The 26425-nt window shown below is 35.0% G+C and overlaps 2 protein-coding genes across 2 annotated transcripts in view; one reads left to right on the top strand and one right to left on the bottom strand.

Annotated features, from left to right (window-relative positions):
* CENPP (centromere protein P) overlaps window positions 1–26425 on the top strand; it is a gene marked incomplete at its 3' end in the record, with an annotated part of 133840 nt that overhangs the window by 1428 nt on the left and 105987 nt on the right. The window contains exons 2-6 of the mRNA XM_080350394.1: window positions 214–365; window positions 1165–1322; window positions 1683–1771; window positions 3225–3313; window positions 8445–8541. Coding sequence (XP_080206520.1) covers window positions 229–365; window positions 1165–1322; window positions 1683–1771; window positions 3225–3313; window positions 8445–8541 — 570 coding nt within the window. The 5' untranslated portion in view covers window positions 214–228. The remainder of the gene's footprint in view (window positions 1–213; window positions 366–1164; window positions 1323–1682; window positions 1772–3224; window positions 3314–8444; window positions 8542–26425) is intronic.
* OGN (osteoglycin) lies at window positions 13715–22200 on the bottom strand (the record flags this gene model as incomplete). The annotated part of the gene is made up of 6 exons (XM_080350393.1): window positions 13715–13885; window positions 14371–14466; window positions 15038–15240; window positions 15852–16010; window positions 17684–17768; window positions 22033–22200. The coding sequence occupies 6 exons, from the start codon at window positions 22198–22200 to the stop codon at window positions 13715–13717; spliced, it is 882 nt and encodes a 293-aa protein (XP_080206519.1).

The following is a 26425-nucleotide window of genomic DNA, read 5'->3' on the forward strand; positions in this document are numbered from 1 at the left end:
GATATTTAAAAGTTGTTTATAACAATTCTTCAGTTTTCAGAAGTCATAAAATAAAACAGAACTGTCATTTTAAGTAGAGGGAGTAGGAGAAATAATTGCCTAATGTCATATTTTCATTTCTTAAGTTAATTCCTTGGATAAAAATAATTTATTTTGAAAATGGTTTTATTTTTTTATTTGATCTAAGAAATATACTGTTCTTGTTTTATGTAGTAACAATTCTAAGAAATGGACAGCAGCCTTTGCCAAGCTTACAAAGATGAAATCCAGTCATTGGAAGAAGAAATTAAGCTATTGGCTGAAAAGTATGAAGCTAACCAACAAGAATCCATCTTTTTTTCTGAAGAGGAGATATTAATGTCAATGTATGCCTTTTTTTATATGTTGGATTCATACTGTTTATTTGTCAAAATTGTTTAGGATAAGCTTTTGCCTCTATGTTGGGACTTTATGTTATTCTTAAAGTGCTGATCTTGTTTAGGACATGAGCTATATGTGGTAAAAAGTTACAAATCATGAATAGTTGATATTTTTTTTACTGCCTTCTGTTGCTAGTTTGTGTTTTGGGGGGTTTTGTTTTTTTTGCTCTTCCTTCCACGCCCCCCAAAATAAAGGCGGTTGGAGTGATCAGAGCATGATAACAGCTGCCTTACTGTGTGAGCCCTGCAAAGTTGATTGCAAAGCCCATGTTTTCCATTATGCACTGTGAAACAGCTCCACACGTTTACTTAATTAAAAAACTGGGGACATGTACGAGTGTGACTAGTTATGTGCTAAAGAAGTGCTATGTTAGGTCTTTTAATTTCCACTATTTAACTGATATTCTATAGTAAATGTACACTCTGTAGAAAAAACAAGCCATTTAGATGAGTAAAGGCATCATAGCTCTTTTTTGTTGTACGTTCCTCAGAATGGCTGCTTGCATCTCAAGGCTAATAATGAAGGCTGTGTCTGCCTGGCAGTGAACATAAAGTATTTATGCAAGTTAGAATAGTTTACTGTTCCTAGTAATTATGATGCAACTGAAATCTGGCTGGTCTTGTTCTGAAAATCATCAGATCCCATTACAAATGCCTTTTATTTAATGGTATTGTTGTATTGATGACAAAACATGTTCTTATGTCTTGATCTTTTGTCCTTTTGATTTTTATTTTTGAATTCTAGTAATACATTCCAGAAAGAATTTCAGAGACAATCTGGAGGACATGAATTTCCAACAGACCTGAAAGCTGAGCTGGAAAGTCTAGAAACAGATCTCTCATTTTTAATGAAATTTACTGGTATTCAGTTCACAAGTCGTTGCAAGAAAACAGTGGAAAAAAGTAAGCAATTTTGTGCCTTTTACTGGTGCTAACCTGAACATACTATTTCAGTTTGTTACATTTGCAAATACATGTTGTAATTCTGCTTTCAATGTTAGCAGAAATAATTATTTTGAAATACAATAGAATTGTCAATAGAGAAAAAATAGTTTCTGAGTAAATATGGTACTTTGCTTACTGGGAAAGGTAAAGACTACAGTGAAGTTAGTTGTTTGGGATTTTTTAATGAGTTTAACTTGACTTTTTTATTTATATGATGGGTGGTATCTGTGGGTACTTTAAATATCACTAATAGAAAAAATACAATAATTGTTGAATAAAATTATAATCAAGTATTTTATTAACTTTGTTTTATAACAGCTAGAAACAGAACAGTGCAGAAGCACAGATTATTGGGGAATTGCCACTCCCTGTCTTTTGAATTGGAATTCCAGCTTCTTGAAATGCGGGTAAGGATCAATGCAACCAAGCAAATGAACAAAACTTCAAATGGTATCTTGTCACTTTGATTGCCTGAGTCTCCTTAATCTAAGCCTCAGTGGGTAGTTTTCACCCTATAACAGCTGGGCCCAACTTTTGAGTTCTATGCTCACCCAAGCACAATAATTCTGAAGGTCAGGTTCTACATTCAGTCATGAAATTCTTACCGTGTTCTCCAGTCAGATCTCTTGTTCTGGACATGGGAAAACTCTGAATCTTTCTTCTCTTGAGGAAACTGAGGAAAAGCTAAAACACTATAAACTTGAACAGTTTTCTGTTTTGTTTCTTTTTTTTTCTGTTTTCTTTTTGTTTTTGTTAAATTTGTAATAGCTTGGCTACTGTGACTAGCCATTACATGGTAGGACTGCACAGAAATTACACTAATTATTATGGATTTTTTGCAAGGAAACTCTTTCATAAGAATCTGTTAGCACAGAATTCAGAATGATAAGCAATGGAAATAATCTGTTACCCCAATTTGTAACAATGTAGCCTAACCCTGCATTTAGCCTTGAGCATGGAAATAGCCCCCATGAATCATGTGGCTTGGCTAGTTTAGTGTTCATTTCTCACCTGGATGCTCCTGCAGAATGATGAAATCATCTTAGTGTCAATGGAGCTCAGGTGAGTAACTGGATGTTAAGTATATTTAGAGCTGTGTTGGTGATGCTTAAATCCATTGGACCACGAGATGGCAGCACTTGTCTATGTAATCCCTGAAACCTGTGCTGCTTCAGTGTTCATGAAATCCACTCTTCAGAGTAAGTGATACGTAGAATATCAAGTGTATATATTAAAAAAAAAAGCAAACAAACCAAAACAAAACCAAGCACTTGAGTTGAAAAAATATAATTTTGAGTTAATGTTTTGTATTTTTTTTTTTTAAATCGAAGTACATGATATCTTTAAGTTACAATTTAAAAAGCAATGAAGACAATATATCAATTTATCTTAAGGTAATAAACTTTGAATTACAAATATTTGATGCATTCGTATGGTGTGGGTTATGGTTGTGTTGTGGAAAATGGTAAATTAGTGAAGCAGACACCAATGAAGAGTACAGTTTTTAACTGTGCCACAATAGACAGGTTTTGGGTTCTATTTTTGGTGTTACATACCCAAGTCAAGAAGTGACATGAATGGAGGTAGATGAACTTCTTATTTAGAAATCTTCTTTTATACCTATTCTTGATGTTAACTAGTTCAGGTAGTGTTCCAAAAGCCTTGTATGGATAATACTGATACTGCTGAAATGAAAGAAAATGTCCACATGTATAAGCTGTAGTTTAAAAAATGCCATTGTAAGGATTATAGTACTTGGCAGCATTTGTATATATTTTTGTGTTTTACATGCAAATAGATACATTTTTCTCCTCACTTGAGAAATTTCTAAAACATTGCATTGTTACTTCTCCAATCTAGACCAAAGAGAGCGTGTCTACTGTTATTACTGATCTCAGCATTATAATGGAATCTGGAGAAGATTCAGATGTGAGCGAGTTTGTGTCAAGGTAAGGTGGACTTTTTTAAAGGCAAGTTGTTGTAGGGTATATCTGATACTAAATACAGTATTGAGTTTTCATGTAAGTTGCTGGCAGTCTGTTTCTTTGTTGGGTAAACGTACTGTTAGCCCAGCCTAAACACTTCAGATTCCTTTTCTGTATCCTTCTGGAGAGAAGATGAAATGGCATGCAATTTTTGAGGCCTGAAAGGAGTGTTATGAATTCACGTTCAAGAGGTTTTGGATTATAATGAATTTCAGCTGTTAGAAATTGTTTGGTTCAGAGAAAGATATAACAAGGTAATCTCAGCAATTGCATTTTAATTTCTGTAATCAACACATTAACTCAGATGTGTATGTGAGTTGCAGGTGTGTAGTGCGGGTGAGTAATGGTTAAAGTGCATATCCAGAACCCCTTTCCAGTACTTGCTCATTTCTAATTCTCTGTTCACCATTCCATTGCTCTTCTATACATCAGGATTTTTTTTTTTTACTGTTATTTTAAAACCAGAAGAATATAGTTTAAAAACCTGGAACCGTGTGTTCGTACAATGGCTTAAGAAAACATACATACTAAAATTTAAGCACATGACTGAATGCTACTTCTTCGTTATTTTTTGGAGAATGTCAACTTCTTGTGACACACAAGATGAATAATGATCAAATTATTTGTCTGCAGTATTCCCCTGTGAAATCCGCTAGCAAACCATTCTGAGAACAAATCTGTTATTTGTTAATTATTATTGGGTAGTTGACTTAATCCTGCTCTTTAAGGGATGTATTTTGGTTTATGTTTTATATTTTATCTTATTTTTTATACTTGGGGAAGGAAAGGGAAGGCAAACATACAGGTGAAAAAAAGCCCTATTGAGTTACATTAGGCTTCATTAGTCTGTACTGAAAGATGAATTTTTTTGTTTTGAGGCTTTGGAATTTCCATACAAATCTACTAAAGTTCGTGATATAGCAGAGAACAGTACTTGACTGCTCTCAAGCAGCAGGATTTAGAAGATGAAATTACCATCTTTCTTTAATGAGTATGTTCTAACTGCAGAAGTGTCTTGGAACTTAATAGTCATACTGGAAAGGAATGCACTGAAGTAGTGGCAGACTTTATTTCATCCTGGCTTAAGCACTGCTGTCTTGTTGCTGTTTCTTCACTACCCTGGTCTTTTTCCACATTACGCCAGTATTCATAAGCAAACATAAGTTTTCATGAATGATGTGAATTAAGACTTTGCTGTCAATAAAGTGAGCAGTTCTTTCTCTGTAGCCTCTATTTGCACGTACTATCTGTTGACCTTGTGCCAGTGTATATGCTCTTGAAGCCACGTGGCAAACAGGATCAATGTTGTCATTTGGTTGAAAAAGTAAGTGGAGGTGCACCCAAACTCGCCCCCCTGCAGCCCCTTCAAATTTGACTTTTTCTGTTTGACTTGTCTTGCAATGTCACAGTGTTTTGTTGCTGATCTAAGACAGTAAGTATTTGGCCAAAGTGAGGCTGATATTTACAGTGTCTTTTTTTTGACAGCAACCCACTGTTAGATTGACTTAATCTGATTGTGCTCTCCTTTTATGGCTTATTTTCTCAATCCCCTTGTTAAGATAGTTCTCGCTTTGTACTTTAAATCCTGATTCCCTCTTTTTGTGCCTTAGAATCTTGATTCCTGCCTCTTTGTTTCCCTCCATTCTTGACCAGCTAAATCTGGTCTCCCTCTGTGTTATTTGTTCCTTTCAGCCTCCCTACTGGTTTCTGTCTCCTTTTGCCTCCTTGGCCCATTCATGCCAAATCCATTGTCTAACTCTGTTCTGTTTTCTCTACTGGCCTGGATTTTTATTCTCCTCAGCTTTCTAATTTTTTTTGGCTTCACTTTGTCATAATGCATGACAGAAAAGGGTCTTTAAGAGAACCAGGGTTAAAAACCTGGCATTCAATGGTAATTCCCAAACACATCGTGCTTTGGAAGAAAACAGAGGAATGTTAGAACGCTTGAGCAACATGTTTTTAAAAGCAGCAAAATTCAACAGTCTGTTTTCAACCAGGTACTTCTGCAATATATAATACCTATTTTTAAAAGATGGACCATTCCTTAAAAATGTTGTGACAATAAAAAAGTATGCAAATGGAATCACAGTATTTTGTATTCTATTTTGTGATTTTATTTGAGTCCCCTTTACACCAGTTATCACTCACGTTTTACTCTTTTAGTCTTGAGGACCACAATATCTATGAAAAATCTTGTTGTCAGTCTCTTTTGGGGGTTAGTTAACTATTGCATGGATTACTTTAGCCAAATAGGAGGTTTTAGACAGTTCGGAAACTGCTGCTACTTTTTATTAAATAGTTAGATTTTGTAAGTCAGAGTGAAGAATTTAGGAAATGTCTGCATCCTATTAGGCCCTGCATGGGTGAGGTATCTTGGAAGCATGAATTCTTCCCACAGCTTTAGGAGTTATTCTTTGGTTTTATACGCTAATGCAAGAAGTCTTGCATACTGCAGTGGGTTAAAATATTTTTCTTCTCTTAAAATAATGAAAAGTCTGTATTAAAGGAACCTTAAATACTTTTGCAACAGTTAAATTCCTTATATACTTTTGTGTTTTGTTGATATTATTTTGTAAAAGTGAAGTGGTGTTTGGGTGAAGGGCATGTGATTTTTAACCTGATATTTTCTGCCTGAATATGCTTTTTGCTGGTTTTGGATGACTTCTCTGTTACATGGATGTTGGCTTTGGAGATAGGTGTTTTCTATTCCAAGTGGATATTTTTTTTTTAAATCTGGTGACATTTTGTAATGCTAAATTCTTTCCAAAAAAAAAAGAAAATGCTTAACACGTACTTTCTTAGTACCTTTTTATTTTATACCAAGTCATCTTGGTATTTTACTGTTTATTGTAGTTGGCTTCAGCATTAGGAATTAGGCTAACTTAGGCTAATTAGGAATTATTTTTTATGGGTAGTTTAAGTGCTATGAGACAGTTAACTGAAATGCTGCTCTTATGCAGTTTGTTTCTTCCTTGCCAATACATAAAAGCATGTATGTTACGTGTATCTGTTCATGCCAACATAGATTTTTTTTTTTTCCCCGCCTTTCTAAACAACGAATCCAATTTTCTATCTTAAATTTAGCCAACACTCTATCTGTACATGGGAGAAGTATATACTCAGATATAGTTGATAGACTAAGTTCTGCATTTGAAACTGGTTCTTTAAACACGTTAGCCAAAACTATCTCTTTCCGCTTGGTGATCTAGCCTCAAAAATTTTCATCTGCTCTGTCTCCTGAAGATGTATCTGAGAGGGAAAAATATAAAAACAAACTAAAGACATAATGCTAAAACAACGTCACAAGGGTTGTGATAGTCTTTTTAATGACTTAAAAATGGATTCTCAAGAAAACTGCCAAGTTTTTAAAAAAGAATTTTAAGTATGTAGTTTTGTAACAAAGTTTTTTCTTGCCCTCTTCCATGTATGTAGATTTTAAAAGCATGTTACGGTATGTGCAGAGTCGTGTTCACTAGACAGTGAGATACGGGCAGTCAAAAAGTCTCAATTTTTACTATAGTATGTGTAGATTTTTATATGTACATTTATGAGTTGTGGTTAAAAAGCTTTCCAGAACACAGAGCTAGTCAGCTATTGTAAATCAGTATGTGTCTACTTCCTTCCAGGGACTTAATTTTGCCTGTGCTGCCAGCATATTTTTTCATCTTGGCCTGATACATTGGCAGCTGTGACTGCTGTGGTAACTTCCTTTAATGATGCTGTTCTTTCCAGGCTAGGATAAAACTTGCTTGGCTTTTCTTTTATATTTTCAGTATCTGAATGAACTTAATGTATTTTTTCCAGTTTATGTTTGTGTAATGTTTTAAGGGCTGCTGTTGCTGTATATCAGAGCTGGATCTGAGACAGAGTTGTCCCTTGAATGGCCAAAGTGACTTGGTAATACACTGTCGCAACCATTCTGTTAATAACCTCAAGTTTCTGCTCTCAACTGTTCCAAAAATCCAATAAGAATAGCTAATGTTGAACTGAAAGGATGTTAAAAGTCCAATTTACATGTAGAATTTAGATCCTCTGTAAACTTTTGTAAATCAGGTATCTTCCTTCCTCAGTTGGGTTTTGTAAACTTGTAAAGTCCTGTGTTAGTAATTGAAATAAATACTTGTATTTTCAAAGCAGTGCTTTCCAGATGTATTTTGACAGTGGCTAATAGTCTGTTTCATTTGACTGTGGCTCAATATCAATAATGACATGAAGCTGTTCACCCTTATGAGTAAAGAATCACGTTGCCTCAGATATTCTGACACGTAGCTTTTGTGGAATTTTGCTTTCTTTGCATTCTTATCTTGTTTCTTTAGTAAAAACTACACACCTTTTATGAGTGCCTTTTCATCCCCCTACTGACAACACTGGATGGACGGTCAGTTATTTGTCCATTTCTGTCATCTCATATTGTCTTCTTTCCTTTCTCTATCCTGATCCTTACATTACTAGAAATTTGAAAAATAGATATTTTTCTGTTGTGGTTTTCTTAAAAAGAAACCCCTCCAAGACAAACTCTTCTCTCCCCTGCCAAATCAGCTCCTCAGGTACCTGTTTTCTCTCATCTGTCTTTAATACAATTATCCCTCATAACAGTGACTGGCCTATTTCCTACTTTACCTAGAGCTGAGAAGCTGTGTATTTAACAGTTGCCGTCATCATGTTGTCAACAATAAAGACGTTACGGTCTGTTCAGTTCCTGATTTCTACAAACTCTCTACTTCTCTGATGGTATCTAACTTAAGTGCATAGATCTCTCAATTCAAATTATTCTAATCCAGATGGTTCTAAGGCAGGTTTTTGCATGTTACTGATTTCCAGTACCTTGGTTTCCATTCTTCTATTGTTGTCCGTCTTGGCTGCCTCAGGTGACTATAATGTTGTATTTCCACTAAATAGTTGGAAACACTAGTTTATAAACGAATTCTTCATTTTTTTTCAATATCCACACTACAGATGTTTTTTCTGTTGTGATAATTATTTTTCAAATTCTAACAGTACTAATTCTTTAAAGAAAAAGTGCAAATTCTAAGCTATAGAATTGGTATGTCTGACTAGTACCGTTGGGGTGAAACAGTTTATTATTCTTTTACAGGACTGAAGAACATAGAAATCTTTTAACATTTTTCAGAAGCCTTTCATCTTATGCTGAGTGGTGTGAACATCGTAGGTGCACCTTCCTGCATTTCAAGGTAGTGTCTCTCAAGCCTCTCTATATCAGTACTATGTTTAGTTCTGTAAGTAGTTCATTAAGACAGAGCAATGGAGGTGAAATTAGCACTCTTTAGTGGAGTATGGAAATCTTAATTTTTATGTGTTGTGGAGAAGAGAATATTAGCTGAAGAATCTTGTGTTGTGCTCAAGAGACAATGCCCTTGCTTGGTGTTTATCTTGATTTTTACCATACTTGTTGCTGTTTTCCTCAGACGGAGGGGAAAATAAGAGTATCTGTGCCTTTCTGTGGGGGAGTAAGACAGTTTTTCATTGGTACTACATTTCATTTCAAAGAGAAAAAAGCCAAAAGAAGAAATTAAGAGGAAATAACATTTGTAGTGTTTGGCATTTAAATGTTAGTTCCGGAAGACTGGATCTGTTTCTTGAAAATGTGGCAGAGTTTGTTTAGATGACAGCACTTTCAGTACCGAAGTGTTTTACTTGAATGGGAAGTAAACTGTTCCTCACTCTTCACTGGAACATAGTATTTGAACTTAGTTTTAGATTACCATTATTTGGCTTGTTTGCTCTGTCTTTTCACTGGTTTTAAGGTAAACGGCTCATCCATGGAGTAAAATACTGATGTCTAACAGACATAGAACTACTTATATGATGCCTAATGTTAGAGGAGGATGTTTAGCTGCTTAATTGTGCATGTGTGGTTTTAGTTCAGTTTTATTTAGCTCAAGTGTTTACTGTGATTAAACTCAGCACCATCTTTACTTTTCAGCTGTAGTATGAATGGGGAACTACTTTGTCTCCTGTTTTTTGAATCTTTTGGGCCTTTGAGTTCTGTGCTAGATTAATCGATTTCAATTATCAAGTCAACCAGATTAAAGAAAAAAAGTACTAAATTCTGATAATGTTAAAAAAGGATAATCCTCTCCTCAGATGAGTAATAAACTGATGATGTCTAATCCTGCTGGTTGTTGTATAAGGTCTTTTCTTTAATCTCTATATAGGGAAGGTAGAGCACCAAGGGCTTTGTGGCGTTGGTGTGTGTTTTGTTTTGTTTTCCCAACTTCACTTGCTGCTTTCTGATCCTTAGATCAGCCTCATGACAGTTGCTGTGGTTTCTGGGACAGTAATTCAGTGAACTGTTGTAAATATTTCTCATTTTAAAATTCAGTACAAAAATGAAAAAAATGGAAAGGATAGGTCTGGAGATTATTTGTAAATTGCTGTATGTATCTTAAGCAGTTTTTAGAAGTGTTTGTTCACAGGTTGAGTGTAAACAATGAAGGGCTATATTCATGGCCAAAAGGGGTGTGAAGATACATTCACTTAAGACATATGTTACAAGTTTGTCAATATGACAAATATTCTTTCTAAAGGTCTTTTACTTTCCATGGACAAAGATGCTGTTGAGAAAGGCAAACCAATCTGGGAAAATATTTATCAAGTGTGATTAACTATGTGCTTATGAAGAGTTTTTTAGACCTTTTTTTTGCTAGCATTTGTAATTATTTCTTTTAGAAATAGAAGACTTCCTGAGGTAAGAGAATTAATAAAAGGGTTTGAAGATCAAATCTGACAATTCAAATAACCAGATTGCTAGCTTAATATTCTGTAGTAATTTGAGCAAAATTGACTAGACATATCCTCTTAAGATATGCATAAAAACAATTGAAGAGTCTTATCCTATTAATATTCACACTCGGACAACATTAAAAAAATGCATCTGTAGTCTTTGTATTTTTTTTTTTTTTTCCATACCTGCTTGCTAAACTTCACGTATATAGGCAGGTAACTGTGCACAATATTGGAGAGAAGATGATTTGAGGTGGGATTTGGGGTTTCTAGCTTTTTTGTTATTTAGAAGAAAATTACCCAGGCTGTTAAGTAGAAATAGATGATGCTTCTAATAGCTTTTTCACAGTGTAGTGTAAAAACAGGAAAAGTAAATTACTTTTTTTTTTTTCTTAGTTTTGGTACTTGAGAAGGAAGGAATAATGTAGAAGTGATTGAATACTTCAAATAATAATGTGTTTAAGCAACAATTGAAAGTTTCAAGCCAAGCTGGACATCACTCTATTTCTAAAAAGCTGACTGTCACAACTAGCAGTTTTGTTGTGAGAGGTCTTCCCAGTTAACAAGAATAATGGTTGGATGGATAACTTGAATTAATTGGAAAAGCAATTTAAAATATACCTTGATTTGACTATAAGCAGCTTTCCTAGAAAATGGGGGCAGATTTAGGTTGGTGTGAGTAGAGCAGGGTTCAGTGTTAAGCATTTTGTGCTCTGGATTATATACTCCCTGACATTGTGCATAAGCAATTGTGCCTTTTTTTTTTTACTGAAACGGGTTAGTCTGCAATGTGCAAGCATCACACAAACAATAAGGAACTGAGCATAGTGTTGCTACCTGATGCTGCTGCTCCTCTCTTCTACTGAAAAAAATTTACAAGGTAGTGCTTTAGATAGATTTTGAAGTGGGGGTGAGTGAAATGTGCCACAAGTCTTTTGTATGGCATTACTTGTATGGCAGGTCTTACTGTATTGCCACAATAAATACTATGTCTGCAAAATGGGTTTACATCTGCAAATAACTTTCTGATTAAGACGCCCTTAGTCTGCAATAAGGCTGAACAACTGAAACATGTTGGCATTGCTGGAAGAGCAGATGGTTCAATCTGATATTGATAGACAAGGAAAAAAATTCAAGTTTTATTGGAAATACAGAACAGAAATAGTGATAGGAAAAAACAGAATGGTGTACATTCAGCTTGATGTTAGTACTGGTCACACAAATAGAAGGCAAAAAAATCTCACATACTGAAGCTGTTTTCACTTAATGTTTTGATCACTTTAATGGGGAAAGTAAATTAAAACATCTGATAATTTATTGCCTGCATGAAGTGTTCAGAAGGTACCAGTTCTCTACTTTGGTTTGGTCACGAAATATTTAGAGCATTAATTAGCATTACTGTCAATTTTTAGTACTTTAAAAAAATATATACAACATTTTAATGTAAAATTAATAAAGTGGTAGTGGCTAGGTCTTAGAATGTTTACATGTGTATATATTACGTGAATGTACATATATTTGTGTTTACACATGCAACTATTTTCACAGGAAGAGTTTTGGTGATATTTACCAATACTATCGTGACTGGAAAGAGCTTTATTTAGTAATAATGATTTGTGCTGGGAACAAGGTCAGAGGCCACCGCTTATGTAACATACTTGTAGCTGTGTTTTCTCCATCTTAGGCATTTATCAAAAAAAGGAATGAGAGAATTGTTTGCTTCTATTTTATTCTAGTATAAATTTGGCTCTGAGTTAGAATGTATTTTTACATGCTTCAGGGTTATTTTTTACCTTTTGCTAAAAACCTGGAAATATCAAAGTCGTATTACTTACATGGGAAAATTAAAACTGAGTATTGTTCTCACAGCTGGGCTTGGTTTTGTTCTCAGTTTTATTAAGACAATGGAATTTCTTGTTATACTAAATAACTTAAAATAGAAAATATTGGGGATTGTTGTGTCTTTCTTGGTTAATGGGTTCAAGGCAAAAATATTTTTGTCCTACATTTCATAATTACATCATCTTTCCAGAAAGATGGGCCCACAGTTGATCCTTGACATAGTTACTTTAAAAGTGACTGGAAGTCTCTTAGGTCTCAACACTCTGGGTGGCAGAGCATCAGTATGTTCAGAAGTAAGTGCGCAACTAATTCCCATAGTACAAGCACTAACAAATCAAGGCTTAGCTAAATAAGATAAATAAAAATAATATAAAATATCCTGTAAAATCAGTATTCTAGATGTAGTGATACATCATCATGCATTTTATGTTTAACTATTTCTACAAATTAGGAATCTATACTAGCTTCAAAATTAGTACAAAGTTCATCTGGTAATAGTAAATAGCACACTTTTGGCATTCATTTGTCTGAAAGTTTACAACTGTGGTAGGTATTTGGGGAGAGAAACTGAAAATGGATGTCAGAAATGTATAGCTGTGTAAGTAAAAACATTGTGTCCTGTATCAATTATGTCTCATTTTAGGCCAACTGACTGCACACATTGATTTGTGTTTCTAATACACTGCATGGTTTAAAGTAGTTGAGTGAAATGATGCTTGAAGTTAACGCTATTTTAAGATCAATGATAGAATCAACTTTTCTTTATAATTTAAAGATGTCATTTGATTTTCCCTAATGAGCGAAAGTATTGTTGTACAAGGGTAATTCTCTTTATTTGCAGTGGCATCTAGCTGAAATCTTACTTATTTACAGGTAAAAACATTAATTCAGCTATGCTATGATTTATATTGTCACATTTCCTTGTCAAGAAAAAGCAATGGAACAAGGCTCAGTCTACATTATCAGTTAATAACAAAGACACTTGGAATCATACTATGCTGTACTTTGATCATCGTATTAAAATGAGTAGCTGGTGTGGCAAAAATGACTCTTGCGAGTACAGTTGAGTAAAATTTATGTATTTCAATTAAAAATACCTTGTGTAAAAATACATATATAATATATATATACACACACACACACTCTTGGCTAGTAGGAGGAGTTTTAACAGATTTTTGAAAAGTTCTACTTGCTATGTTGCTTGGTACAATGAGCCTAAATAGCAATTACTCTCATTTTCCACAAACCAAGTTTTTAAGGAATCTTTAATGAAGTTAAGTTTTGAGAAGTTCTGTTTCTGAACATAACATTCTTTTGTATGCAGCTTCATCCAATACATTTCAGATTTAAAAAGTGGGGTTGGAATTAAGATGTACTTTTCCTCTGTAGCTTGCTCAAGGAATGTTTTGCATTTATCTGAGATTGTTCTGAGTACTGGTGAATAATGTCAACAAGCAGTTACTTGTGTGATTTTACCTACACATAAAGAATATCTGGTGGAATAAAAGTAGAGAAGATGTGTGTGTATATATGTATTTTTACATTATCATTAAGAGAAAAGATTCTGAAAGCGGGGATGACATTTAACTCCTAAATAAAGTGGCTGTTTTAAAATGGTTATTTCAGAGAAGAACCATGTTTCAACATAGTAAAAGGTTCTGGGTATACAGGGTAAAGGGCATTAGTGAGGGAGAGGATATAAACATGTAAACAGAGGAAAAAGAATGAGCTTTTGTTACCATGTTTGAGTTTTGGCATGTATAATTACGTAAGCAGTGGCTAGTAGTATGTTCCTACAGGCAGTGTTCTCAAGCAGGAAAAAGCATTCACATGCTTTGCCAAGAGGATTGGGTTGCCTTCCATCCTTATCTCATCCATTTGTGTGCGGATGTAACGTGTGTTATTGGATTTGCAGAATGTGTCATCGGTGATTGTAGTAATATTGTTGTACTGCAAAACAAAACAATTTTAATAAATAAATATACATATATACACACACCCAATATGCTGAAGAATTTTCAAACTTAGTTTTATTCCTCTTGCCCTCCCATTTTATTGTCATTGGGACTGATTTGTGTATACTTTAGATACATAGGAATCAAGTCTCTTCAAAGCAGTCAATGAGCTGATAAGCCATTTGAGGTTGTTATTGATGTTTGGAATGTATTGCTGATAAAAGACTATTGCTTATTTTTCCCATTTCCTATCCTCGATGTACAGAAACTAATGAGGGTGATCAGCTAACAACCAACTTCTGAGTTTCTGTATGATTGTGGCCGTGCAGACTGGAGATAAATAGTTTTATTTGGAGAAGCATTATACAACTGTAGCACAACTGCAGCATGAACTGTTTTAAAAGATGGTGAGTTTAGTTTGTAATATGTAACTAATGAGGCTCTTCATAATAGAATGTTAAGGAAATATTTAAAAAATACCTGAAGGTGAAGAATACGCAGACTTTCTGGTAAGTTAAGAGGAACAGATTCCAGCGCGTTATGTCCTAAGTAGAGGTAGGCCAAATTTGTCAGTTTCTAATAGAAAGAAAGAGAGATTATTAATGCCGATATCACTGGAGGTTAAGTAATCTGTGCCTATTACAAGACATCAGTATTTTCTTCCAGTCACATAGAGAGTGTGTAAAGCTATCCAACACAAAACATACTTTTGCTGTGAATATTGAATTCTATTGTATCGAGAAGCTCAGAACAAGCCTGTGTACTGGAAATGTCAGTGCCAGATTATTGGTTATAAAACCTGAGGCCACTAGAAAGCTATAACCTTCTTTGTTAGTACTTATGTGGTCCTCACTATTGTATTTGAGCCATCAGTTTTTGAAGTGAGTTTTTCATTGCATGTAAGAGAGAAAGGAAGTAGGTAAAATACTTTATAGAAATTTTTTTTTTGTATGGACAACATGGGAGCACAAGTGCGCAAAGGACTATTATTCCCTAGTGCCTTAAAAACAGAACAAGAGGTGGAAAGCTTCTTCATCGTTGTTTCTTAGATTACAAAAATACAGAAAACTTCATTCACTGGTATACTGGATAGTCTAGTTACTAATTTAATTTACTTTGATTACCTGAATTATTGTCTTTTACTTACCTTGAAAGCATTTGCTTTGATTCCCCTGCTCTTGATTCTGTTTTGGTTTGCATTGAATGTTGTTAGTTTGGGAGGCAGAACAGGAAGTTTCAGAAGTCGATTTTCAGCAAGAGAAAGTTCTTCCAATAACAGAAGCTTTGAAAAGGCTCCATCTTCTATTTCTTCTATCCTATTTCCACTAAAATCAATTCTTCTCAAGGTAGCTTTGAACAAAAGAAATGGAAATCTAAGTATTGAATTTATAATTACATAGTGCGTGAAGCTTCTGTAGTGGTATATGTTGAAAGTTACTGTCTGCACCATCCTAATTGTGATCTAAAAAAGGAAAGACTATTAAAATATGTATAAAATCCACATTTTAATTTCGTCATGGTCTGAAATAAAAAAAAAGGGGCGGGGGGAGGTATTCCTTCCTTTTTTTTTTGCCTCCCCTAGAGAAAACATCATTTCGGATATTAATAGAATTTGTCATTTTGTAGAGTGAGATAGCTGAGAGAGATTTCCCTGGGTCATTTGAAGGAAAAATAATACCTGGTCATTTAAGACTGGCTGGGGTGCAGAGTTAAATTTTATTTTTAGTGATCTGCTCTTTCTCAGATTGTATGGGAATATTAAGATGGATACATGAGGCAAAATGGGTTTCCATGTTGCCTGCATAGTTCCTATCATAATAGAAGCATTGAATTAAACAAGTAATAAACATAATGAAATCTAGCAAAGTATAAATTAGATCTTATTTTGGTAATTTTGGCATACTATTATGGGACCCGAATATACAATCGGGTAAACAAATTAGAATTTGAACATTACTTACGAATGTCAGCAAAATCTGAGACTGCTATCCTTTTTATTTTGTTAAATCGTGCATAGAGATACGCTGTTTCCTTTGGCAGTGGGGGTACAGCTTCGATATCTATTTCTTCGCAGTACACTGATCCGCTTAAACACACGCAGAGCAGACAAGTGGGTAAATCTGGAAGCAAATTATTTTGAGTAGACAGAAATTATTCAACTACCTTAAGCTTAAATATTCAAAACAGAAATATAAGAAATAACAGAAATATAAGCTTAAATATTCAAATCAGTCGATCTTAGTTCAGTTTCATTGTTTAATTAGCTTAGGCTCTTGTGAATACGACAACTGCATCTCTGTGATCATGTTAAATATCGTCTTTAGAACCGTTCTTTTAAGAAGAGAAATCCATGCAGGAGAAACACCTGTCAGTGTACACCTTTGGTACTGTAATTGGATTGGAGCATTTCTGGCTGGGTCATGTATACTCTGTGTTACTTCAAGCTACTATTTTGTCTAATCCTTTTTATAAAACTCTAGCAATTATGTTTATATAATTACTTTAGGCATTCTGTTCCTGTGTTTTTACTGAGGTTTTTTTACAGCTGTTATTTTTTTAATGCAGCTTAAACCCGTGATGGCTTGTCACATATAACAAATATGGCTTTCAATCCAGTTTCATTGCCACTGCTATCCGATCTTTTTTCTATATTGTGAGATTTTTTTATTAGCTTCCAAATTGCTCTGTCTGTCATACAGACAGTGCTGTCATACTGTAGGTAGTTTGTTATCACTATGGAGCAAAATGGGATCTTCCACAACCAGTGAAGAGTTATAGAAGTAGCCAGTTAATACTGGGAAGCCAACGCAGTATGTATAATAGAGTACTGTAGAGAATGGAATTGAGATGTTGAGCTTTAGCTTTGTGAATATTACTGTTCGTTAGACTTCAGAGTTCTGCCCTGTTTGCCTTTTTTGATTTAGTGTCTTGTTTGTCATATGATAGAGTAGGAAATGGAAAATGGTTGTGAAACAATGTTGTCATTATTTAAAAGGCAACAGTTTTTATGCTTGTCTATGACTAGAAGCTCTGGTGCTCTTACAGTTTTTTTTCTGCTTCTCATGGGGGCTTGTTGACAGGCAATTTAGTGATGACTAACCTGAATTAAAACTTTGGAGATTGACACTCCAGTGGCTTGCTGAATCATCTGTTATTTTTTGAAGCTTAGGTCACAGATACACCCCAAATATGTGTCTTTTTTTTCTTTTTTTTTTTTTTTTTTAAAGCTCTGGCAGGCAGAAACATTGCTCCTTTCACATTTAGACAGCATTGTGACTCATTAGAAGAAATCTGGATATACACCTCAGAGCCTGTAGGAAACTTAGGCTAGTGAAGAATGTTCTTCATGTATTTTAACTGTTGACCTGATAATCAGGTGTAAACTGTGAGTACTGCCAGTTCTTCAAATAAATCTATTGAAATAATTTAAGCACATCATATTTCATCGTGACTTGGTTAAACTGTGGAACTTACTGGGGTGTGTATTTTGTTTTTCCTGGTTGTATTGCCTAACTTGCTTGGGTACATGTCTACAGCAAATATGACTGGATGAGTCTGTAGAGTTTCTTATAAGATGTGCTTTGTCTATTTGGAGTTTTCCTGAGGATTCTTTAAATTTTTTCATCTTACTCCATCAGAAGTTAGAAGAATTTTCATAGGAGAAAGGAAAGATATTAATAAATGAAAATATTAGTTCTATATCCCTTATTATAATTTGTATATTAAATTTTCATATTAAAATATGTTATTTAGAAGACCTTAAAAGTTAGTGTATTCAGATAAATTAACTTACTTGTATCCTTTGTTGGTGCTACATTGCGTTCGCTGTCATCCCCTTGCAGTCTTAGGGAAGTGTCAAGAGAAACATTTGTTCCCTCCTTTGTGTGAGAGCAATGTTATTTTAAAAAACAAACAGGAAACAAAAAAGCACAGAGTATTACAAGGATCTGAAGTAGCACATTTTTCAAAATGAGCCTCCTACAACATAGTTCCTTATGACATGTAATTTTTAAGATCATGTTTCTCATCCAGCATATCAGAGTAGATATATTATCCCTTTTCTATGTGAGCACTTTGAAAGGCAAGAAGGGAAGATGGTGCTACTAGTGTTCTTTAGAAAGGTGAAGTTCTTTAGGAAAGAACAGTAAATACAAAATAAAAATAGAGAGAAAAGGTAGACTATGTGGTGGGGAAGGAATATCTAAGTGATGGGTGTCTCCAAAAACTTGGAGTTGTGAATATAGATTTTGCATATCGTAACAAATGTGATAGGATTCTTGAGAATCTAAGTTATTTTTTTTGTTTTACTTAAATAATCTCAGTAAAACAACATTTCCTTTTGTTTAAAGTTATTTGGAATTCCCTTTTGAGACAGTCATTGTATCTTTTCCACTGCAGGACAACTTAGTTTATAAATATTTTCCTTTTGGGTATTGGCTGCAATTAAGCAATTCATTGGCATTAACTGAACTTAAGTCTGTTTCAAGACCTGGGCTGCTAACAGAAAGGGCCTTTTGTGACGCAGGGAATGGTAGTCAGGTTTTCATTGAATACCATAGGAATTTTAAATAATTGCATACTATTTCTAGAACTATAGTGTGTAAACAATGGGTTATGCTATGATTTGCATGTATGAAAGTTAAGGGGATTTTTAGGTTGACAGTGGCAATTGTGCTTGGCCAGCATAATTCATTTTCTGTTTTGATGGGGAATAGTTGTAGGACAGAGTAAGACAATATGCTTTTTGGTCTTTGTGACTATTAAAAACACATGGGGAAGAGTACATTATCGGGTGTGGGAGATGTTTTTCTTTCAGCAGGCTTAAGAATCAGGCCATGGCAAGAGTACAGACCCCTGGTGAAGAGTGCTGCTTACGCACTGCAAGTGCTCATGATTTCTTTTTTTTTTTTAAATCTAATTCAATTCTTCCCTACCACCCACCAGTCATGTAGCACACAGACAGTTCATCTACTAGGGCAATGTGAAAATAACATTATCTGTCAAGTTACTTTTGATACTAACTTTTTTTATTTAGCATTTGGTTGCTTCTGTATATTTTACTGTGGGAAATTCTTGTATTCTGCAAAATAAAACCCTCAAGCTTGACAGAAAGCCTGAGAAACAAATATCTTGGCCAGCCTCTGTCATTTTGACCCTTTTTTAGCCTGTGAATCATCCATCCCTTGGCTGTTCCCTGCATCTGTCTAGCCAGCCTATGGCTTTTTTGCTTCTTGTTTTTGTGTAACATTAGGGTTAGGTTAGTTTGTTCTGGTAGGACCTTTATACCAGAGTTAGAATGCTGGTGACAGTTTAGCAGTTGTTGCATGAAACTTCTGTGTAGGGAAAGAGCTTTTGCAGTGTTTGGTGTAGAGAAGCTGGGGGTATGAGCTGAAGAGCTGGACTCAAAAAAAGCAGCAAATCTTATAGAAGGTTTCTGCAAAAATGTTTAGCTTGCATCCATATGTTGACGAGGTGTGTGAAGATGTGGCCCTTGACTGAGGTATCCGTGCCAGTAGAGACTTCGGTATAGATGGACTTATAATAGAACAGCTGCTCTTCTGTTGTAGTTTGGCTCATAAGGGACATTTTTAATATGCTTGTATGAAAAACTTGTTTGCTGACATAGTACATGTGTACCAGGTGTAGATTTCTAGTACAGTATCCTCCTGGAGGTGTGATCTAGGACAGAGTATGCGTGTGAGTTCTTTGCAGAATTTTAATTTATGCAAGTGGGAAATGTCAACAAAAAATAAAACTGATTGCTTGCAGAATACTGTTAAAGCCACAGAATTAAACAACAGATCCCACTTCCCCCTACCCCCTCAAACAAAAGACCAACCTACTAAACAAAAAAATGTACCATAAACAGTATTTCCTGGTCAACTGTAAAAATTCCTAGCAGTGCAGAAGATTGTTTGGATTATGAACACAGAAAGTTAATTAATTGCATATGGAGGGAATGCACTGAAGGAGTATTAGCCTACTTACATAATTAAATTCCACCTGCACCTTGCACTTTACTCTACAGACATGAGTTACCCATACAAAACCACATTAACATTAATCTTTATAGCACACAAAGGTCCAGAAAGCTGATAATTTATATTAAATGGAATTAATTAGTCCAGGTATGAGACAGTGTCTATTGGATGATTCTATTGTGGAAATTAAGATTTCAGGTTTTTAAGCTTCTCTTATTTTTATTTAGGACTGGGGTGGCTGTGCTTTCAAATAATAATAATTGTAATACATTTTGCTTGTCTGACTTTTTTATTAGTAGAAGACTAAAGTTCACTTCATGTTGTTGATTGCTAACACAAATATTTCTTCTGTTGTTTTCACTATAAATCTTTTTTTCTGACTATGTGTTCAAGCACACAGGAGTTAATTTTGTCATGTGAGAGAGATTTCTGACTGGGCATGTTTGAGGAAACTGTTGGCATGTATTTCAATTACAGTTAACACTTCATATTCTGGGAGTTAGCATGTGTGCAACAAATGAATAGAAAAATTGTTTGCACATCCCATGCTTTAACTTGGGAATACTGGAACTTGTATATATGCATTGGTTGCACATAAGGAACTAATTTATTATTTTGCAATGAAAATATGTCATTGGAGAGCTGACCTGATGGAAATAATGACTGATTGCATTCCTAGAATTATCCTAAGCAGAACTGTTGGCCTGCAGAAGACCTTTAGTTTACAGCTCTGCCAGCGCACGCTTTGATTAGTCTGTGACACATTTGTTGGCACCTTTTCCTTCTAGGTATTGTCCTTGTTATTTTTACTGAAACAGTAGTGTATTCTTATTAGAACAATTTTAGTAACGAATGGAATCTGATGCTGTGCCCAACTAGTTAATGTTTTTAGTATTAACAAACAAACAAAAAAAACCCAGACAAAAAACTAAAAACCCCATCTTAGCTGTGAATGGATAGCCACCCAATAGTTAAGGGTAATTCAAATAGTATTCTTTTCATTGGTTTATTAAACTTATTGCTTCACCACTGTGGCAGGTGTTAGATTTAAAAATAACTTAGATGCTTTTTAATATAAATATATAGCTTCTATTTTTGGTCCATCAGTGGAAAGCTATAATTTAAGTAGAATTGGGAAAATATATAAGAGGTATATGGAAGTGATTTTTCTATTTAAGTGCTGCAATTTTTTACTTATTATATTTTTGTCTTTTTTTTTTGTTTCTTGTTTATCAGACTAAGTTATTGTAACAAGCATGGCTAATATTAATGAAAACTTCCTTGAATTTATTAATACTTGGTTGCTACTGCTTTGTTTGGATATGTGGTATTTTCCTTGGCAGCTAGTCTTGGGGCAGTCATTGTTAGTTTTTCTTCCTGATCAATGTTGTATCTGGTTCTCTAGATGTGTAACATTTAGGTCCTGCCAGAGGCAGTCTGAACAGAGGTCTCTGTCAGCTGAGGCTCTTGCACTTCATTTAACTCTCATCTGGTTTTGTGTCCCCTGCTTAAGTGTTTAAATTAACAGGCACGTATGTGGAGCACACAGCTCAGAGTTCAGAACTGACCATGTGGGGGTGCTGGTGAGTGCCGTGAGGGATAATCTTTATTGCTACCTTTAGGACGCTCAAAGTGTTAATAATGTAGGTGACTACCACAAGACTGGATGTTCCGTAGTGGTTCAGGGCTGCTAAACTCTGGAGCTGCAAAAAACCCAAACACCCACCCCCGAAAACCAGGGCAAAAAGCCTGATAGTTTGGGAAGTCAAAAGAGAAACTGTGGTTTATGCTGGCAGGTTATGTCCAATTAAAAGTACTGTTTCAAGTATTATTTTGATATATATTAAAAACTCCTAAATAAAATCACCCTCTCTGTTTTTAAGGAAATTTACTTTGTTAATACAGTGTTACTCAAATATGCTAATATATCCCATTCTTGAAACTTAGTAAGCATTCTTTGTAAAATCTTGTCTTTTGTGGGTTTCTCAAACTGTAGCAAGGGTAGTATTTTTGTGGTTTTAATTTGAGTGTCTTTCCCTGCGTCTGAAACCATTGTATGTTTTTCTGTTATTATAAGAGTTTTCCATAACACTCACATGCATGTAACGCCTTATTCAATGCTGAGCAGTTAAAAATATTAAAAACATAAATATCAAAATACCTTTCTTATATCCTCGGATTGCATTTCATAATCTTGCTGGATCAGGCTTTCCATGGCAACATCTGTATCATGTTCATAAAACCGGAGTGATTCTTGCTGTATAGGTGGTGCTGACTTCATCAAGGGTACAAACACAAACAACAGAAAAGTAGCCTGCAAAGTCTTCATTCTTGCACGGCACAGTGCAGCTGGCTTTCACTGAGCTGGTGAAGGTCTGCTCGTGTGTTGGCTATGGAGAATACTTTCTTTGGGACTGGAAATGAAAATGCAATCCGTCAAAACAATATTTAAAGCCTAGAGGACTAGTTGGCAGGGATTTCTAACGCATAAGGAACATGGAACAACTTTTAACTCTTGATATCCTTTAATTAGACTGTAGCATCATAAAAACTGTTCTTAACATGAAAAGAAACTAGGAAATAATAAACAACATTTCCCAAATAATAAGGAAAATATTATCTTAACTGCATTACTCGTTTCCCAGTGTGTTATTTTTATTAATAGCAGAGGATTTTGTAAAGTGTTCTGTGAAACATGTGGTATGTTTGTAGCTGAACTAATTAAAACTAGAGAAGCTCAAATGCATTTTCTTGGTTGTCAAAATAATGCTTTTTCAAACCTAAATGCTCTATAACAATCTCTCATTTTCTTTGTCAAGAGAAGATAACACCACCTGAATATTTTACAGGTTGTACACTTTTCAGGCAGGGGGAGGAGGCTACAAAAATAATCTTTAAAACATTTAAAATACACATGCCATACTTTTTAGAATAAGTCTTAACATGGCTTTTTTTTTTCCTGTTTGCTGTAATTAACCATTTTATTTAAGCTTTAGTTTGATATGACTTTAGGAAAAAAAAAAGTCCACCTACCGTTTTAGCAGATTCAAAGTTCTTCTGTGATTGTCATAAACCCAGATATCCTTATTTATATGTTAACCTGAAGTGGATTGATAAAAGAGTAAAGTTATGAATTGTTGAAATGAATGCTCATTCGAAGTTTGACAGTCTTAAATGTGCTTTCCATGGGGTAGAAACTGCTTTGCCAGCATTCTGTCCCTAGGGTGAGAGGTAATATCCTGGAGCAGGGGGGTTGTACTTTGACTAACGTTTGTGAATGTTCAGTCTGTCTGGCTCATCCTGCTTTAGATACTACTTGTTAAAACAGTAGCTTTCTGCTTTGTGATCATTTACTCTTCAGAATTGCTAAGGCTTTTTCCGTAAATCAAATAATAATTGTGCAAACTAGAGGTCTATAATAAGGCATATGTTATCCATTTTGTTTAATGGTTTAGCTGAGAGACAAAGCAGCTGCTTTCTGACTGAGATGGAGGTAGAGCCAAAACATACGTATACCATATTAGTCACATTTTATGAGTAATAAAATGTTTCATTACAAGTTGTATATGTTTAGGGAAGTTTCACCTAACTATGAAATGGAAACTTTTCAGTCTGAAGAGTTCTTTTTCAGAATTGTGTGTGTATGTGTTGAGATTTTTTCAGACAAGTAATTAATGTCTAAATGCTTCATTAAATTGTGAAACCAATTTTTCAATAAAGTTCTGTGTTGGTTCTATAGATAACTTGGTAAACCCTGTCCAGGTGTAGAATTTCCATCTGAACTACAAGCAGCAGTTTTCTGGATATCTGATGCATTTCTTCCTCCCCCATCCTTTTCCTTATTATGTATTTTTGGCAGTCAGCACAAATGGGAGCCAGATGACCAACTTGAAAGTTTACAAAGTAGCTTTTTTGAGTATTTAAAAAGTATGTGGCAATAAAATCTATTGGGAATATAGTCAGACTTACATTTCTCTTTCATTTTCATTACCTGTTTGGTTGTTTTCTTGCAAGTGCTGCCTTGTTTAAAAAACAGATGTCTGTAGTAAATCTGCAAACTGGAGAGTGGCTACAGCCATTTGCTCTCCAACTCTTTTTCCAGTTTACAATCAGTACCACTTTCTGAACTCACTAGGATTAAAAAAAGGTTTTTAATTTAACTCGTATGCAAATTAAGCAACGCCATAGTCTGGACTTGGAGCTTGCTCTAGGATAATGATTTTGCTGTAAATAAAAGGGCAGAGTCTCAATCGTGGAAGCTGGACTCTGAATTGCTGGTTGCTGTTCTGCTGGAACAACAGGAACAGCAACAATTTTGAAGTGGCACGGTTGGTAAGGCCATTTCTGCTGTAGGATGTGGGAACTTTCAGTTGGAAGTTCTGTATGTGATAGAAAAGGGTGGATTTGCTGAGGAAGGGACGAAAAAGTTGCAGTGTCAATACCATCTTAACCATCCCTCAAGGTTCCGTGCACGTTTCAGTAGTAAGGACGGCAGCTCTGCTTTGTACATGCACCCACCACCCCCCAGCTGAGATTTTGTCAGTCTCTGAGGCATCCAGGTTTCTCCAACGTTTGAATATAATCAAAAGATAAAAGCTTGAAGGGATAAGTATTAAGTATTGAAGCAGAAAGCGTGATATAAAGTATTAAACATATTTGTTATATTTTTGTGGTAAGGTTTTTTTTTAAGTACTGAAGTCCTAGATTTCACAGCTATGTGTATGGAATACCTTGGGAATAGCTTAGTTTTTTCCTGATATATGATTATTTTTTAGAATGGGGAAAGTTGCTAGATAAATAAGGCCTTGAAAATTTGCCTTCATGCAAGAAAGCTCTTCTGCAAAAGAAGAGGCTCTGTAGTGTTAGCAGACTTTAGTAACAGCTTCTGCAGAAAACATTTTCAAAAGTCTGTGTTCATCAGGGTCACAAGGTTTCAGTGGTATGCTGACCACAAAAACATTGTGTAATGTATGTACTCATTGTTATCCAAGCACTTTTAAGAAACTCATGAACACTTACAAATACCTTTGAAAAGTAGTATGCTAAGTCATTACTTTGGCATGACGTCATCAAGGTTTACCTTACGGCATAGTTTTACTGTCACTTTAAACTATCAGTGCCAAATAAAGTAGTAGTCCTGTCCCATATTTCATCTGCTTGTCATCCCTTGTGTCAGGAAGATCAGGAAGAAAAAAAAGTAGCAACAAATAATTTCAGATAAAAACTGCTTTTATCTGAACATGTAAGAGATTCTCATATCAGCACAAGGAAGGGGATGGCACAAATAGCTGCAAATAAACAAGAATAGCATTTTTTCTTTCAGCAACAGTGCTGCTTTATTGTTGTTCAAAGTAACTTGAAAGAACCACAATATCTGAATCATAGGAGATGAAAAACGTGGTCCATGTGCATTGGCAATCGTGAAGGCAGCAGGAAGTATTCACAGCAGAGGGTTAGTTGTTAGTGCTCGGATGTTTGATATACAGGTGTCTGTTTCTTGGACTCTAGTTACTCTGTCTTAGAAGGTGGTTTCTTTTCTGACAACCTAACCGAGCTCTGTTGTTAAATAATTGAGCTCCAGTTTCTGCAGAGGGCCTCGATAATGTGCTTATGGTATGCTTTTGAATTTGTCAGGTGTGCCTTTTTTTGTTACCTATGATGTTTTGTTTTCACTGCCTGATTTCTCCATAAAATACTTTCATCTGAAATGTTAAGCATTCAGTATTGTTATTTTACTAAATGTGTTGAAATGGAATTCTGGCTTAAATTTGAATGGCAGTAATTTCCCGACAACTTTGTAAGTATATAAAACGTAGCTGAAGGTGTAAATAAGTATAACACTTCTTTACTGGTAGTGGAGGAAATCCAGGTCAGTCTAGCAAGGGACACTTGCTCTCTGGATTCTGCTTTCAGAAAACTTTGCTTTGGGGGAAAAGGGTTGTATACAGAGCAGGTGTAAAATTTGTTCCCCAGTGTTGCCTTCTATCAAATTAGACAATGAAGAATAAAAGGCTTTTAGGAGAGAAAAGGAGAGAAGTTGGATGATATGGATAGTAGAGGTAGGAAAGGTACAGGAGAGCAAGATGAAAACTAAGGTAACTCTACGAGCTATACATATTGCTGATTAAATCCTCTTCAGCATTGGGAGTCTAGTAATTGGTACTGTTTATATGTCAAGAGCAGGTAAAGTGAGAAATCAAGCTGAAAATATCCTAGGGGAACCGAAGAAAGATTTTGTTTTGCAGGCAGATGAACAGGTTTTGTGAATTATTTGAACTGGCTGATGTTCAGCTCAGTCTATTTATCTTGTACTCAAAGTGGCCTCATCTTCTGGCCTGCTCAGAGCTTTAGTATGACTAGTTCATTTCTGTTCTCACCTTTCCACTAACACTCAAAAGACAGCTCAGAAAAGAAACCAAAGTTTTGCTTAAAACCTAATAATTCAGGGACATGCTGCAAAAGCTGCCATGAGCTGTTGGTATCCATTGTTTATTGCTAGAAAAAATGAAACCAATTTAAAGGGATGGGCAATTCTCTTTATTTTCTGTGGATTT

Source organism: Nesoenas mayeri, assembly GCF_963082525.1.
Source record: "Nesoenas mayeri genome assembly, chromosome: 10".
Taxonomy (NCBI): Eukaryota; Metazoa; Chordata; class Aves; order Columbiformes; family Columbidae; genus Nesoenas; species Nesoenas mayeri.